The sequence below is a fragment of the Anser cygnoides genome, unplaced genomic scaffold (assembly GCF_040182565.1).
Source record: "Anser cygnoides isolate HZ-2024a breed goose unplaced genomic scaffold, Taihu_goose_T2T_genome scaffold_46_1, whole genome shotgun sequence".
Taxonomy (NCBI): Eukaryota; Metazoa; Chordata; class Aves; order Anseriformes; family Anatidae; genus Anser; species Anser cygnoides.
In genome coordinates, this window is record NW_027103070.1 from 741280 (window position 1) to 759128 (window position 17849).

At 45.4% G+C, this 17849-nt stretch overlaps 1 protein-coding gene across 4 annotated transcripts in view; it reads right to left on the bottom strand.

Annotated features, from left to right (window-relative positions):
- LOC136789464 (transcription factor RFX3-like) overlaps positions 1-17849 on the bottom strand; it is a 232222-nt gene that overhangs the window by 44518 nt on the left and 169855 nt on the right. For all 4 annotated transcript variants that reach the window (XM_066989527.1, XM_066989526.1, XM_066989524.1 and 1 more), the window contains one exon: positions 8917-9038. In XM_066989527.1, the coding sequence (XP_066845628.1) occupies positions 8917-9038 (122 nt within the window). The remainder of the gene's footprint in view (positions 1-8916; positions 9039-17849) is intronic.

Consider the following 17849-nt stretch of genomic DNA (forward strand, 5'->3'; position numbering starts at 1 on the left):
CTAGACTCAGCAGCATATATTTATTTGAAATTTACAAGACTTTCAACTATAGCCAACATGTACGTTTACTATTGCTCACAAATGTTTCTAAGAGATACACTAGTATGGGGCCAAGTGGGGGAATATATTGTCAACCAGGGAGAACGTGGAAGGAAAAATTCAAAAACGTGAACTATAGCCTAAGGTTCCCAATGATTTCAGTAACAGCAAGGCTAGGCCAAAGAATGTGGATCTTCAAAATATCAATGTATGAACTCAAAACTAAGTGTACAATTATTGCAATAAGATATTTAATAGGCTTTTTTACTTTAGCAAATTACTAAATTACCATTTGTTTCCACAGATGGGAAATCAATAAGATCAGTTACATCAACAAATGCAATATATATATAATATAATCCCATTTTATGTGCAGGTGGCAGAACACTGGAACAGGTTACACAGAGAGGTTGTGGAGTCTCTCTCCTTGAGGATATTCAAAAGCCTCCTAGACATGGGAAGGCTGGACACCCCACCCCCCCCACCCCCCCCCACCCCCCCCCCGCCCCACCATGGGCAGGGACACCTCCCACACTAGGCTAGGTTGCTCAAAGCCCCATCCAACCTGGCCTTGAACACTTCCAGGGATGTGGCATCCACAACTTCTCTGGGCAGCCTGTTCCAGTGCCTCACCACCCTCATAGTAAAGAATTTCATCCTTATATCTAATCTAAATCTACCCTTTTTTAGTTTAAAACCTGTTGTGGTTTAACCTGGCAGGCAGCTAAGCACCAAACAGCCATACACTCACTCCCCCCCCCCCCCCCCCCCCCCCCCCCCACTGGGATAGGGGAGAGAATTGAAAATAAAAATCACAAAACTTGTGGGTTGAGATAAAGACAGTTACATAGAACAGAAAAGGAAGAGAAAATAATCCTGAGACTACTACTACTACTATACATAAATGTATATACAACAGGTGATGCAAAATGTAATTGCTCACCACCTGCCGACCAATGCCCAGTAACTCCCCGAGCAGAGATCTCCCCCCCACCCAACCTTCCCAGTTTTTATCGTTCAGTATGACACCATATGGTATGGAATATCCCTTTTGGCCAGTTTGGGTCAGCTGTCCTGGCTCTGTCCCCACCCAGCTTCTTGTGCACCCCCAGCCTTCTCGCTGGCATAAGAAGCTGAAAAGCCCTTGCCTCTGTGTAAGCACTGCTCTTCAACAACTAAAACATCGGTGTGTTATCAACATTATTTTTCTCCTAAATCCAAAACATGGCACATACCAGTGGCTATGAAGAAAATGAATTCTATCCCAACCGAAACCAGGACAAGATCCACCCCTTATTCCATACCCTTTACATCATGCTCGGGTCCCACTTTCCAATGCATCCCAATTAATCACCACTTTTCTGTCTTTTGATATATGCACACACAGATATCATTCCCTTAGTATATGGGCCGTCACTCTAAAATGTCTATGGAGTTCGTTTAGTCCATGACTCCGGGTTCCATCTGTCATAACAATCCTTCAGGGCAAGAGAGATGGGGTGTGGTGTTGAATTGTTGCATGCTGAGGCCAGCTCTGGCTCCATCACCGCTGCGCTTGTCTGGTTCTATCACTGCTGCACTTCGCTCAGTTCCATCAAAATACATTCTTCATTAATCTGGGTGACTCTTACTGTAATACTGCTGATGGGACATATAGCAACCATAGTAGTGATTACATGCAGTATTATACAGCAATTAACATAATACAATTCAAATCGTGGGCTATTCTTTCTCAACATCAAATCCCCTTGAGGTACACACCGGACCTCCCCATCCTTCTGCATTACCCACCAAGTGCACCCAGGTCCATGAGCAAAAGCAATCCCACAGACAGGTTTGCCTTTGCTCGAGGCAGGAATAACCCAGACTGTCTTCCACAGCATGTTCTTTATGTGCACTACAGGGATTTTATCCCCTTCTACAGTACGTATGAGATTTGATTGGGCAGGTCCGGCTCAGTTGGCAGATCCTCTAGTGTTGACTAACCAGGTGGCCTTTGCTAAATGCGCATCCCAATGTTTGAATGTCTCAGCCCATTGCATCTTTTGATTTTCCCGGAGGCTGGTGCATGATAGGGGATGTGACATACCTATTCAGTGTCATGCTCTTTGGCCCAGGTATCTATAAGGTTGTTTCGGAAATAAGTCCCATTGTCTGACTCAATTCTTTCTGGGGTGCCATGATGCCATAGGACTTGCTTCTCAAGGCCCAGGATAGTGTTCTGGGTGGTGGCATGGGGCGCGGGATATGTTTCCAGCCATCCGGTGGTTGCTTCCACCACTGTAAGCACATGGTGCTTGCCTTGGCAGGTTTGTGGGAGTATGATATAATCAGTCTGCCAGGCCTCCCCGTATTTATATTTCAGCCATCATCTTCCATACCAGGGAGGCTTTAAACGCTTGGCTTGTCTGTTTGCAGCACATGTTTCGCATTCATAGATAACCTGTGCAATGGTGCCCATGGCCAGGTCCACCCATCGATCATGAGCCCATCTGTATGTTGCATCTCTGCCTTGATGGCCTGAGGTGTCATGGGCTCACCAAGCCATAAATAATTCACCCTTATGTTGCCAGTCCAGATCCACCTCAGCCATTTCAATCTTAGCAGCCTGATCCACCTGCTGGTTGTTTTGATGTTCTCCAGTGGCCTGACTCTCAGGTACATGAGCATCTACATAGAATACTTTTACAACTAGGTTTTCTACCCGGGCGGCAATTTCTTGCCACAGTGCAGCAGCCCGGATGGGCTTGCCCCTGCGCTGCCAGTTGCTCTGCTTCCATTGCTGTAACCACCCCCACAGGGCATTTGCTACCATCCATGAATCACTATAGAGATAGAGCACTGGCCACTTTTCCCATTCAGCAACTTCTAAAGCCAGCAGGATGGCCTTCACTTCTGCAAATTGGCTCGATTCACCTTCTCCTTCAGCAGTTTCCGCAACTTGTCATGTAGGACTCCATACAGCAGCCTTCCACTTCCAATGCTTTCCCACAATACGGCAGGACCCATCAGTGAAGAGGGCACATTGCTTCTCATTTTCTGGTATCTTGTTATACAGCGGGGCCTCTTCAGCACGTGTCACCTCCTCCTCTGGTGATATTCCAAAATCTTTGCCTTCTGGCCAGTCCGTGATCACTTCCAAAATTCCTGGGCGACTGGAGTTTCCTATTCGAGCTTCTTGTGTGATCAGTGCAACCTACTTCCTCCACGTAGCATCAGTTGAACATCCAGCCCAGCACCGGCAGTCGAGGTGCCAAGAGGAGCTATGCTTCAGTACCAGCCACTTCTGAAGCAGCTCGAACCCCTTCATATGCTGCCAATATCTCTTTTTCAGTTGGAGTATAGCAGGTCTCAGATCCTCTGTATCCCTGACTCCAAAACCCTGGGGGTTGACCTTGACTCTCCCCTGATGTTTTCTGCCAGAGGCTCCAGGTGGGGCCATTCTCCCCAGCTGTGGTGTAGAGCACATTTTTTACCTCGTCCTGCATGGACTGCCTAAGGGCTACTGCATGAACTATCTCCCATTTAATTAGTTCAAAGGCATATCATTGCTTAGGGCCCCATTTGATATCATTCTTCTTACGGGTCACTTGATAGAGTGGGCTTACAATCAGACTGTAATTTGGAATGTGCATTCTCCAAAAACCCACAATGCCTAAGAAAGCTTGTGTTTCTTTTTGCTAGTTAGTGGAGACATAAATGTTATTTCGTTGATCACATCCACTGGGATCTGACGATGACCATCTATCTTGCCATTTTATTCCTGAAAAATGTATCTCATGTGCGGGTCCTTTGACCTTACTTTGTTTTATGGCAAAACTGGCTTTCAGAAGGATTTGGACTATTTTCTTCCCTTTCTCAAAAACTTCTTCTGCTGTGTTGCCCCACACGAGGACGTCATCAATGTACTGCAGGCGTTCAGGAGCTTCCCCCTGTTCCAGTGCACACTGGATCAGTCCATGGCAAACGGTAGGGATGTGTTTCCACCCCAAGGCAGTCGATTCCACATGTACTGGATGCCCCTCCAAGTAAAAGCAAACTGTGGCCTCCACTCTGCTGCTAAAGGGATGGAGAAAAATGCATTAGCGATATCAGTTGTGGCGTACCACTTGGCTGCCTTTGATTCCAGTTTTATTGAAGTTCCAGCATGTCTGGCACTGCAGCACTCAGCAGTGGTGTGACTTCATTTAGGCCACAATAATCCACTGTTAGCCTCCACTCTCCAATAGACTTCTGCTCTGGCCATATGGGACTATGAAAGGGTAAGCGAGTTTTGGTGGTCACTCCTTGGCTCTCCAGTCAACGAATCAGCTTATGGATGGGAATCAGGGAGTCTCGGTTGGTGCGATGTTGCTGCTGGTACACCGTTGTGGTAACGGATTGGCACCTGTTTTTCTTTAACCCTGAGCAAGCCCTCAACAGAAGGGTCCTCTGAGAGACTGGGCAAGTTAGACACCTTTTTAATTTCTTCCGTCTCCAAGGCAACTATACCAAAAGCCCACCTGTACCCTTTTGGGTCCTCAAAGTACCCTCTCCTTAGGTGGTCTATGCCTAGGATGCACAGAGCCTCTGGGCCAGTCACAATGGGATGCTTTTGCCACTCATTCCCAGTTAGACTCACTTCGGCCTCCAATACAGTTAGCTGTTGGGATCCCCCTGTCACTCCAGAGATACAGATGAGTTCTGTCCCTTTATAGCTTGATGTCATTAGGGTATACTGTGCACCTGTGTCCCCTAGAGCCTTATACTTCTGTGGGTCTGACGTGCCAGGCCATCAAATCCACAGAGTCCAATAAAGTCCTTTTCCTCTACCTGTCTGGAGGCAGGGCCCCTCCAGTCCTGGTCATAGCATTCATTACTCTGTCTGGGGGACTGCTCACTGGAAACTGGATCAGTAGTTTTCCCAGAAGAACCCCCTTTTGCAATTCTTTTTCCTTACAACTCATGTGCCCGTGCCTCTATGGTCAAGGTAGATTTTCCATCCTGCTTCCTCATGTCCTCTCCATGGTCACGTAGGTAAAACCACAGGGTGGCACGGGGTGTGTACCCACTATATCCCATTTCTTGAGCAGAGGGACTCTCATTTCTAATAGCTGAGATACTGTTTCGTACATGTGGGGAGGAAGATATATTCTCTTTAAGTTGGTGGACCTCTTGGGAAAGTTTCTCCAAAGCATTCTTTGAGTTGATGAACTGCTTGAGAAAGTTTCTCCACAGCAGAGATGCAGTTCCATAGGGAAGAAGAGACTTTCTTCGTACTGCCAGTATTGTCCAGCCAATTCATTCACTGTGTGGTCCTTTCCATCTTTCCATGTCATTACTGCCAATGAGCTAGGGTACAACGATGGTGCACTCCATACAAATTTCCTCCACGTGGGTCGCGTGCACTGGACTTCATCTGGATCTTTGGATAGCTGTTCGTTGTCCAGGTCATCATAAATCACCTCCAGCACAAGTAATTCCCGCAGGTACTAGATACCTCTCTCCATAGTGTTCCACTTGCCTGGGTGACATATTACATCTTCCTTGAAGGGACACCTGTTCTTCGCGCCTGACTGGAGTCACTTACAGAGGCTGAGGACTTGTGCCCCCTTTCCAATCTCTTTATCAGTGCCCCCTTCCCTAGCGAGAGATCCCAGTTGCTCATCTTCTCTGTCCTCTAATTCCAGGCTACTGGCCCCATTATCTCAGCATCAGAGCAGCCAGGTGACAATGTGCTCAGTGGATGATGGATGAAATCTTTTTGCACATCTCACAGCTCACCCAGGAATAGGGATCAGGTGGTTAGTGCCACGTTTATGAGATCTGCCTCTTTCTCTTCCTGTTCCCGTGATGGCCCTGCTTCTGAATAGCCTGCCTCATCCTCTTCTTCCTCTGTCCCCTTCTTAGTAGGAGTTTCTTCCCTTGCTAAATGAGCTGACTTTCGCATCCTTTGTTTCGTCTTGTGTATAGGGGTGGCAGATACCAGCACGGGTTGGTTCTCTGGTTCAGCCACAGGACCTGTCACAGGGGTTGGAGTGGCCTGTTGCGAGGCTTGGAACAGATCCAGAGGCATATTCTTCCTCTTGAAGGTGCTGAATAGCATTGAAGAGTGTTTGATAGGCACAGGCAAAGACCCCAGCACAGTGCGGCAAGCTGTAAATCTCCGGCATTGCCAGGATATGAGCATACATTTTTAAAACATTCTATGAGTTTTTCAGGATTCTGTACTTGTTCAGGGGTGAATTCCAAAACCATTGGAAGTGGCAATCATGATAGATACCTGCCTATATCCTCCCACACACCTTGCCACCCATAACCATCCTGCCTCAGGGAAAATCTCTGGTTGGTATTTTTAAATAGATATACCATAACCATAGACAAAAGTTGAAACACGTAGGAAACATAGATCATGCTAGTTTCAACATCTCCAGAATATTCAAAGTTTTCCAAAGCTATTTTAACTTGTCTGGAGTAAAGGGTGTGCTTGTTAATAGCTTCCATAGTAAGGTTCCTGAAGTGCAAAAATGATGGCTATACTGAGTACAAATACCGTTTTACGTTCATTGTCGGTGTAATATGAGCACATACTATATACAAAGTGGCAAAACCTGGCTTTAGATATTGCTCACCATCTGCCGACCAATGCTCAGTCCCTCCCTGAGCAGAGGTCCCTCCCCCGCCCAACCTTCCCCATTTTTATTGTTCAGCATGATGTCATATGGCATGGAATATCCCTTTGTCCAGTTTGGGTCAGCTGTCCTGGCTCTGTCCCCACCCAGCTTCTTGTGCACCCCCAGCCTTCTCGCTGGCATAAGAAGCTGAAAAGCCCTTGCCTCTGTGTAAGCACTGCTCTTCAACAACTAAAACATCAGTGTGTTATCAACATTATTTTTCTCCTAAATCCAAAACATGGCACATACCAGCCACCGTGACGAAAATTAACTCTATCCTAGCTGAAACCAGAGCAAGACCATTATGCCTTGTCCTACCACTATACGCCTTTGTAAAAAGTCTCTCTCCATCTTTCTTATAGGCCCACTTTAAATATTGAAAGGCTGTAATAAGGTATCCCCGGAGCCTTCTCTTCTCTAGGCTAAACAACCCCAGGTCTCTCAGCCTGTCTTCATAGAAGAGGTGTTTCATCCCTCTGATCATTTTTGTAGCCCTCCTCTGGACCCACTCCAACAAGTCCATGTCTCTCTTGTGCTGGGGGCCTCAGAGCTGGATACAGTACTCCAGGTGGGGTCTCACAAGGGCAGAGGAGAGGGGGAGAATCCCCTCCCTCAACCTGCTGGCCACTCTTCTTTTTATGCAGCCAAGGATCCTGGGCAACCTGCTGTATGTGTCCCTGCTTGAGCAGTGGAGTTGGACCAGATAATCTCCAGAGCTCCCTTCCAACCTAAACCATTCTCTGTGATTTTGTGTGATTCTGTGTGAATTGGGAAGCCAGTGAAAATTACTAAGCTTTTAGGGTAGGATTTTCAGCCTGCATTTTTTTGTATAAAATGCTTCATGGAAATTGCATGGTAGATTTAAAATATATTGCAATGCTAATAGTCTTTTCACATTTTTCATTTTATGTCTGTATGATGCATATTAAATATTGCATGTCTTACAATATAGAATATTAAGCTCCTTTCAGTAACTTTTTTGTTCTGTTATCAGTGAGTGTTTTAAACAGGGCAACATAACTAAAAATAATTACTGTATTTGCATGACGATGTTCATGGCTGTATTGGGCTTACGTGGCAAGGTTTTGCCAGCAGGGGGCTGCAGGGTGGCCTCTGTGAGAAGAGACCAGGAGCTGCCCCCATGTTGAACACAGCCTGTTCCAGCTGGCTCCAAAAGGGACCCGCTGCAAGCCATACAGCAAAGCTGGTGGCACCTTTGTGAAAGCATAGTTAAGAAAGGTTTTAAAAAAAAAAAAAAAAAAAAAAACAGAAAAACACTGCATGGCAGCTGTGTAAGAGAGGAGTGGAGTGAGAGAAACAACCCTGAAGACACCAATGTCAGTGAAGAAGAAGACGGAGGAGGTGCTCCAGGCGCTGAAGCAGAGGCTCCCCTGCAGCCCATGGAGAAGATCATGGTGAAACAGGCTGTCCTCTACAGCCCATGGAGGAACACATTGGAGCAGATATCCACCCTGCAGCCCGAGGAGGACCCCACACTGGAGCAGGTGGATATGGCCTGAAGGAGGCTGTAGCCTGTGGAGAGCCCATGCTGGAGCAGACCCCTGGCAGGAACTGCATCCTATGGATAAGAGCCCATGCAGGAGTAGGTTTTCTGGCAAGAACTGCAACCCATAGTGGACCCAGGCTAGAGCAGTCTGTTCCTGAATAACTGCGGCCCATGGGAAGGAACCATGTAGAAGCAGTTTGTGAAGGACTGCACCCCGTGGGAGGGACCTCTTGCTTGAGCAGGGGAAGAGTGTGAGGAGGAAGGAGCAGAAGAGATGAAGTGTTATGGACTGACCACAACCCCTATTCCCCCCCCCCCCCCGCCCCGCCCCGCCCCGCCCCCGCACCGCTCAGGGGATGGAAGGCAGAAGAATCGGGAGTGAAGCTGAGCCTGGGAAGAATGGGGGGTAGGGGGAAGGTCGTTTTAGTTTTGGTTTTAGTTCTCACAATCATACTTTGTAATTAATTGGCAATAAATTAAATTAATCTTCCCCAAGCTGAGTCTGTTTTCCCCATGATGGCAGTTGGTAAGCAATCTCCCTGTCCTTTATCTTGACCCTCAAGCTTTTTCATTGCATTTTCTTCCACTGTTCTGCTGAGTAGGGGGAGTGAGAGAACAGCTTGATGGCACCTGGCGGCCAGACAAGGGTTAACCCGCCACAGTGGCGATAATGGATTTTATTTTATTTATACAACAGTATAACACATCTTTTCATACCTAAAAACTGTCGATGATGTTGACTTTGGGCAATTATAGTTTGTTCAGCAGATGTGCCTGTCTGTTGACCACTTCCTGTGAAGCCATCTGCAACTCCATCCACTTTTTGCACAGGCTTGTACCTACAAAAATATCAAATACAAAATTATCCGTTATGTTTACTTTTTCATAAGTGCGATATTACACTCTGTTCTGCCTTATTTCTCAGTCTCAAAATGCAGTTTTGCTAGTTTAGATACAAGTAAAAAATAACATCAGAAAAATTGTAGTAAGGAAAGCCAGAACATTGGCGATGCATTATAAAATTCATAAAGCTGATAGCACAGCACAACTACCAATTTCTAGTGGAATTTAGTTTAAAAACTAAGACCTAAAGCTCATTTATACTAAACAGAATCAAAATCTTTCCTTTTCCAAAGAACTTGCAGTCCCAGGAATCAAGTAGCTCAAAAATAAGTTTTCATCACCTTAAAAGGGGCCATACTACTCTTTGGAGACAAAGGAAATGAAATAATTTTTAAATGCAACAAACTTCTCATGAGCTCAGAAGGTCTGAGAAGACTACTCAGACTTAAACTCTTCATATGTTAACTCACAAAAGCTTTTATAAAGGATAAAAGGAACAAAAAGACTAGTAGGAATGCTGGCTTGGATGGTCAGATGCTAAGATCATCACACTGACAGGCTGAAGATCCAGCCTGCAATTCCCCACACATCTAAAAATTAATTCTGTCCCATTGCACTGTGCAGATTATAAAGCTTTGTACTAACTTTAGGATTGTCAACACATTCCACTCTGGAAACTCTCCTCTCAAGAAGCAGTTGAGTCAGCTCTGAGCATGTTCTCATTTTGATCTTACTAAACAGAGACTAGTAATGCTCCGTGTGACTACTTAGATTTTAGCTTATGAGAAAGCTCCCATAAGAATCAGGCATCCAAAATTCTGGGCATTCCTGACATTTTTAACTATACAATAACATAGGACGTGATATTATGACGGTGTGCTCCCCCCCCGCCCCATACTTCTCGTTGCCCAGAGAAGTAGTGGATGCCACATCCCTGGAGGTGTTCAAGACCAGGTTGGATGAGGCCCTAGGCAACCTGATCTAGTGGGTGGCATCCCTGCCCAAGACAGCAGGTTTGTAATTAGATGATCTTTAAGGTCCCTTCCAACCCAAAGCATTCTATGATTCTACGAAACTGAATGATTGTTGTGAGTATGCTTCACTGGTGGAGACCAGATAATGCTAAGTGAGGATGAAGCAAAGAGCTGTTGGTGTCCATGAGTTTTCTCAAATTCAGGACCTGACCCAGCAGAAAAGCCCCATTCTCTCACCAGCTGAGTAGCTTATTGGGCTGGGGGAATAGACAGACACCATGGAGCAGGGTGAACCTTCCACAGTCCCTATTAAATCTCTACGTGAGGTCTTTATAGCCATCACAAAAGCTGCTTGCATACAAGCCATGCACAAACGAGACCCATAATGTCCCACTACCTGCTACAGGAGATTTTGCAACGGTAAAGTCACTGATTAGAGAAGCCCTGGAAATTCTTAAACCATACTTAGTTGCAAAATGAGATGAGATCAAAAGAGACACAGAACATAATGCAACACAAGGTGACAATGTGCAGAATGTCCTTAAGCAACTCCCTACATGGGCAGAATTAATGCACTGCATTGTTAACCATGAAAAATGTGCTGGGAGGATGCACCAGCTGAAAAAAAAAAACAGAACTGAACACCTGCGGAAGAGATCATAAGGTGAGGAGACCTGTAAAAATGGGAACAGAAACTGAACTAAAGGAAAATAATTCTAGAAACCTACAAGTGCAATCTTGAGAACAGAGAACTGAGTTATGGAAAAAAGCATTAGCTCTACGCTTTCCCAGAACTGCAATGCAAGGTCAGCCTACTGCCATTATCTTGAGTGATCAAAGCATTCCACACAGGAGATACCAGCGAAAGGAGGTATCATATTCCAGAGAACCATAGAATCATTAAGGTTGGAAAAGACCTCCAAGATCATCTGGTCCAACCATCCCCCTACCACCAATATCACCCACTAAACCATGTCCCTCAACATCAAGTCCAGCCTTTCCTTAAACACCCCCACGGATGGTGACTCCACCACCTTCCTGGGCAACCCATTCCAATGCCTGACTACTCTTCCTCAGAAGAAATTTCTCCTCATTTCCAATATGAACCTAGCCTGGAGCAACTTGAGGCTGTTCCTTCTTGTTCTATCGCTAGCTATCTGCGAGAAGAGGCTGACCCCCAGCTCCCCACAAGTTCCTTTCAGGTAGTTGTAGAGAGCGATAACGTCTCCCCTGAGCCTCCTCTTCTCCAGTATAAACAACTGTAGCTCCCTCAGCAGTGTGAGAAACAAAGTTGTGTTCTTTCAGTAGAGAATTACTTTTCTGTATTCCAGTGTAGTTGTGTAGTCATAATAAGGAGAAATGCTAAGTAGATAAATGGACAGTAGAAGGCCTCACTGTTCCAAAATAAGGTAGAAGCTTGAGAAAAACAGGATGAGCAGTGTGAGAACAGTAAAACAAAGATCACAAGTTCTCAAAACATAAGAAAGGAGAAATTAAAGGGTTGAAAAAAGGAAAAATTGTACATATATGGTATAGAGGAGCGTCGAGTAGCTTGTGAACCTGTAGTACTCAGCCAATGAGGAAACAGGGGAGGTGATCAGGCGTCGGGTAATAGGGAATAAAAGGTTATGATTTGTTTACTAAAATGTGCTCCTGATTGACAGGACACCCACCACTGCAATCGCGAATAAAATAGCTTCACAGAAGATCCTGTCTGAAGAAAATTATTTGAGATTTTTCTCACAGCTGCTCCTCATAAGACTTGTTCTCTAGACCTTTCACCAGCTTTGTTGCCTTTTTCTGGACACACTCCGGGGCCTCGATGTCTTTCTTGTAGTGAGGGGCCCAAAACAGAACACAGTACAAAAGGTGCAGCCTCACCAGAGCAGAGTACAGGGGGGCAATCACCTCCCTGGTCCTGCTGGCTACACTATTCCTGATACAAGCCAGGATGCCATTGGCCTTCTTGGCCACCTGGGCACACTGCCGGCTCATGTTCAGGTGAGCATCGACCAACACCCCAGGTCCTTATCCTCTGCACAGCTTTCCAGCCACTCTGCCCCAAGCCCGTAGTGCTGCATGGGGTTGTTCTGACCAAAGTGCAGGACCCAGTGCTCAGCCATGTTGAACCTCATCCCATTGGCCTCTGCCCATCGACCCATCCTGTCCAGGTCCCTCTGCAGGGCCTTCCTACTGTCCGGCAGATCAACACTCCCCCACCACAACTTGGTGTCATCCGCAAACTTACTGAGAGTGCACTCAATGAGGGTGCACACATGGAAAATAAGGAGGGGATTGGTGACAGTCAACATGGCTTCACTAAGGGCAGATTGTGCCTGACAAATCTGGTGGCCTTCTACGATGGGGTTACAGCCCAACTTCCCCCCCCAACTTGGTATCGTCTGCAAACTTACTGAGGGTGCACTCAATTCCTTCATCCAAATCATCAATAAAGATATTAAAGCGGATGGGCCCCAACACCGACCCCTGGGGAACACCACTCGTGACCGGTCGCCAGCTGGATTTCACTCCATTCACCACCACTCTCTGGTCCCGGCCGTCCAGCCAGTTTTTAACCCAGCAAAGAGTGTACCTGTCCAAGCCATGGGCTTCCAGCTTCTCCAGGAGAGTATTGTGGGAGACCGTGTCAAAGGCTTTGATGAAGTCTAGGTAGACTACGTCAACAGCCTTTCCCTCATCCACCAAGCAGGTTACCTGGTCATAGAAGGAGATGAGGTTGGTCAGGCAGGACTTGCATTTCATAAACTCATGCTGACTGATCCCCAGGTTGTTCTGCACATGCTGTGTGATTGCCTTCAAGATGACCTGTTCCATCACCTTTCCTGGCACCGAGGTCAGGCTGACAGGCCTGTAGTTCCCCGGCTCCTCCTTACAATCCTTCTTATAGATGGGTGTCACATTAGCAAGTCTCCAATCATCCGTGACCTCTCTGGATGACCATGACTGCTGATAGATGATGGAAAGCAGCTCGGCAATTACGTGCGCCAACTCCCTCAGCACCCTTGGGTGGATCCCATCTGGCCCCATGGAATGGTGACAGTCCAGGTGTTGCAGCTGGTCTCTAACTGCTTCCACCTGAACTGTGGGGGGTTTCTTCGGCTCCTCGTCCCTGACTTCCAGTTCGGGAAGCTGCGTACCCTGAGGATAAGTGGTCTGACTGTTAAAGACAGATGTAAAGAAGGCATTAAGAACCTCAGCTTTTTCCTTATCCTCAGTAGTCATGTTCCCCCCTGCATCCAGTAAAGGATGGAGATACTTCTTGGACCTCCTCTTACCATTACTATATTTGTGAAAACATTTTTTGTTATCCTTTACCATAGCGGCCAGGTTGCACTCGTGCTGGGTTTTAACCTTTCTGATTTTCTCTCTGCATATGCTGGCAACTTCTTTGTACTCTCCCTGACTTGTCTGTCCCTTCCTCCACCGGACATAAACTCTCTTTTTCTCCCAGACACTCAGCAAAAGTTCACTGTTCAGCCATGTCGGTCTTCTTCCCTGCCGGCTCATCTTACAGCATACAGGGACAGCCTGCTCCTATGTCTTTAAGACTTCCTTCTTGAGGAGCGTCCAGCCTTCCTGGACCCCTCTTCCCTTCAGGACTGACTCCCAAGGGACCCTCCTTACCAGCGACCTGAACAATTCAAAGTCTGCCCTCGGGAAGTCCAAGGAAGCAGCTTTACTGACCCCCCGTCCTGACTTCACCAAGAATAGAGAACGCTGCCATTTTGCAGTCACTCTGCCCGAGACAGCTCCTGACCACCACATCACCCACCAGTCCTTCTCTGTTCGTGAACAGCAGGTCTAGCGGGGCACTTCCCCCCTGGTAGGCTCACTAACCAGCTGAGTCAGGAAGCTATCTTCCACCCACTCCAGGAACCTCCTAGACTGCTTCCTCAGGGCTGTATTGTATTTCCAGCATATGTCTGGGAAGTTGAAGTCCCCCACAAGAACAAGCACTGGTGATTGCACGACTTCACCAGCTGCTTGTAGAATGCTTCATCCATCTTTTCATCCTGATTTGGCAGTCTATAACATAACAGACACCCACCAGGATGTCCGCCTTGTTGGCCATCCCCCTGATCCTTATCCATAGGGACTCGACCTTATCATTCCCAGCCCCAAGCTCAATATCGGAACACTCTCTAATACCTCTCTGAAGATCTTATAGACATCCATTGCAGCACTCCAGTCATGGGAGTCATCCCACCACGTTTCAGTGATGGCAACTAGGTCATAGTTTGCCTGCCACACAATGTCTTCCATTTTGACTCTGCTGGCACCAGTTCCCAGAAAGGGAGATAACCCTCTTCCTCCTCCCTAGGAAGGTATTGCAGGACATGAAGCAAAAAAAAATTAGCGAAGTCCGGATGGCAATTGGGCCTGCCTGTCTGGAAGTTGGAGGCTTATCAGTGGGTAAGTGTTGATGGCCCATACATTTTGATTCCAGCTGGTCCTCAAGGGCAATTTGTGAAGTTTTTAATTGATACAGGAGCACATATTTCAATACTAACACAAGATGCCAAGAAGCTGGGTGTGCAATCCAGACGGCAGAGTTAAGATTACCGGTGTGAACAGAATGGAGCAAACATTTTTTGCCAAACTGCCAAGGTCAATTTATGGCTCCTGTGTGAGAAGCACATGCTGGCTGCTCTCTTTGCAATTAAAGGCCATCATGAAAGTATTTCAGGTTTTGATGTTTTAAATGGACAAACTGATGAATGGCAGTATGTGGTCTTTTGACTCTAACCTCAATCCCAGCCCCAATAGAAATAGGGAGTCTATAGTGTATGTACTTTGCACAGCCCCTGCACTCCCTGATTCAAAAATTACTAATGTACCACAATATCTGATTTCTTCTGTGGCATGAAATGGAATTTCTGAAGTCATAGCTGATCTGGAAAAATGACAAGTTTTCTCTAGAACCCACTTTCTGTATAACTCATCTGTCTGGACAGTTCAGAAAACAGACAGGAGGTGGTGGTTAACAATTGATTATTGGTGCCTGAATGTTAATATGCCCCCCCCCAGCTGCTGTACCAAACATTGCAAACATAACAGCTATTTTGCAGGCAGCTGCATACCCATGGATGGTGACAGTAGATGTAAAAGCTCATGCAAAAGATAATCAGCTAGCCAGGAAGTGGAAGGGTAGATGAGCTAACTAAAATTAGAAAAATCACTCTAAATCCTGAGTGGCATCAGTTGGGAGAATGGCTACATCAAAACCTAGGTCATACCAGTAAGGAAGCACTTTACTTCTCTGCATAGAGTAAGTGCTGGCCCATAAACAGAAAAACTTGTCAAACTATTCTTACAGAATGTCCCCGGTGCAGATTGAAATTACAAGCAGATGATCCTGCTAAAGCACCACCTCCACATATGAATGAAGGGAAAACTTTATGGTCTACCTGGCAAATTGTTTATATTGGACCATTCCTGTGGGATATCGATACATCCTCACAGGAGTGGAAGTAGTCTCCGACTTGATTATGGCAATTAAATGTCGGAAGGTTGATTGCCAAAATGCACTGTTAAAGGATATAATTCCAAGATATGGAGTCCCACAAGCAATCAAAACAGATAGGAAGACTCATTTGATATCATTGGGTGATAGGGGGACCTACACACTCCCTATCACCCACAAGCCTTGTGATGGGTGGAGTGAATGAATCGGACATTAAAAGAAAGAATAGCAAAAATATGCACCCGTACTGGATTAAAGCATCCATATGCCCTGAACTTAGCCCTATGGGATGTCCGGAATGCATCAAGGCAACCCCTAGGGCTAACACCAGCCAAAATTCTCTTTGGTAGACATTTAGCTATACCAGGAACCTTTATCCAAGCGAACACCAGCCTGTTGGATGGAGATGAACAAGTAACTCAGTACATAATGTACTTACAAAAACAAATTGAGAGCAGTCATAAATATGCACAATGGTATCATCCGGTACCACCCAAATTACAGGTGCATGATATACAACTAGGGGATGAAGTGCTGATTAAAGTGTTTTCAAGGAAAACCAAGGAAGACTCCAAATGTGAAGGACCGTATATGGTACTATTGTGTTCTTATTTCATTGTTAAATTTTAGGTAAAGAGAATTGGATACACCATTCTCACATCAAATGAATAATGAGTAGCCAATCAACTGAGAGATAATAAAGCCTGGCCTGTGATCTGAAGAATCCTTACACTGGGAAGAAATGAACTGGGACATTTCACTATTTTTTGTACTATCAACCCTGATGACTACTATGGCATAGCTAAGTATAACAATGACAAAAGTTCCAGGTGATCTAGATAGTAGTCTGTACACATCCAACAACTCTGTAGGGAGAATGGTATACTTAGACTATACAGGGCCACAATGTGGCTGTCTGCATCCAGAAAAGAAAAAGGCAAGTTTCACCTTCTGTTGCAAGATGAATAGGAAAAAGACTTTAACTATGTCACAGGTAGGGGATGGCAACTCCCAATGTCCCAGTAGTGACAAATGTTGATAAATAGTGCATTTCAGTGGCTACACTACTACCACCTTTAGGAGAGCAATCAATGTGACATGAGGAAATTAGACCAATGACACTACCTACCTCTCAACCCACCACAATTAGCTTAACTCCAACCTCATCAGTAAAAGACGAATTGATCCCACAAATTTCTGAAATTGGGCCATATGTAATCAAAGACACAGGCCAACAAAAAGTGTTATTTAATCCATCATGGATACTTAAATGAGTAGAACCAATGATGCAAATTAATATTTCCACAATCAAGCCAATTTGTTCACCATTTCTAAGTACATCTTATGCAGGGTGGCTGGCATGGTAACATGGACAGACCTTTGCCTCTCCTGGCGGACAAGGACAGATATGACTGGTATCGTAGGAACAGGATTGGGAGTTTTGAATACAATAGATACAGAAATGCTCATAAATAAACTGAGCACAACAAAAAGTGATCTAAGCAAGTTAGAGCATCCATTGTGATATTCCCTATTAGCAGTAGGAACCAACCAGTGGTTAATATCTGTTGCCTCAGTGGGAAAGAATTAATGAAAGAGACCATGATTTGATTGTGGATACGCTTGGTACAACTCAGACCAATGTGTCACTACCTCTAGGTTGTATCCAAGGTCAACTATGGATGCAGACTGCCATAGCAGTAATTATAAGGGAAGGTGAGGAAGGCACTTTACCCACGGCAGTTCAAAAAGTTATTTGGGATAATGCAACCACATTTGAGAAAGAATTCCAGTCCTGGTGGTATTTAGTCAGTTTCACTTATGACCCTATCAACAATAAGGCTATGGCTTTTGTCTTAACAATATGCAATGCATCAGAATATACTATATATCCAATCGTTGCATTGGGCTTACATCATAATGGGACTATACCCATTAGAACATAGAGTATGAGCTTAATGAAATGGGGACAAATGGCAAACTGTTGATGTAGATGCATGCATTGTGCAGGAACAACAAGGATTTATTTGTGAGAACAACACCATCAAAGCCCAGGACATCTGTCTAAACACAGAACAAAATGTTTGTCACTTTGAAATACACCTTAATGAGACTCCTGTAACTGTGCTTATATATATTGGCAAGGGGTGTGTTTGTATGAGAACCCTCTGTGAATTTATATTCGTAGGGAGTATTGTTGTAAATACAAGTAATCATCCAAATATCTGTATTTGCAATTTTACTATGATTATGGGATGTGACTTTAATTACTCAGCTCCTGTTACGTCTCATCAATTGTTAAAATCAAATTACAAATTATATGAGAGTCTACTGCCTATTCCTATTGG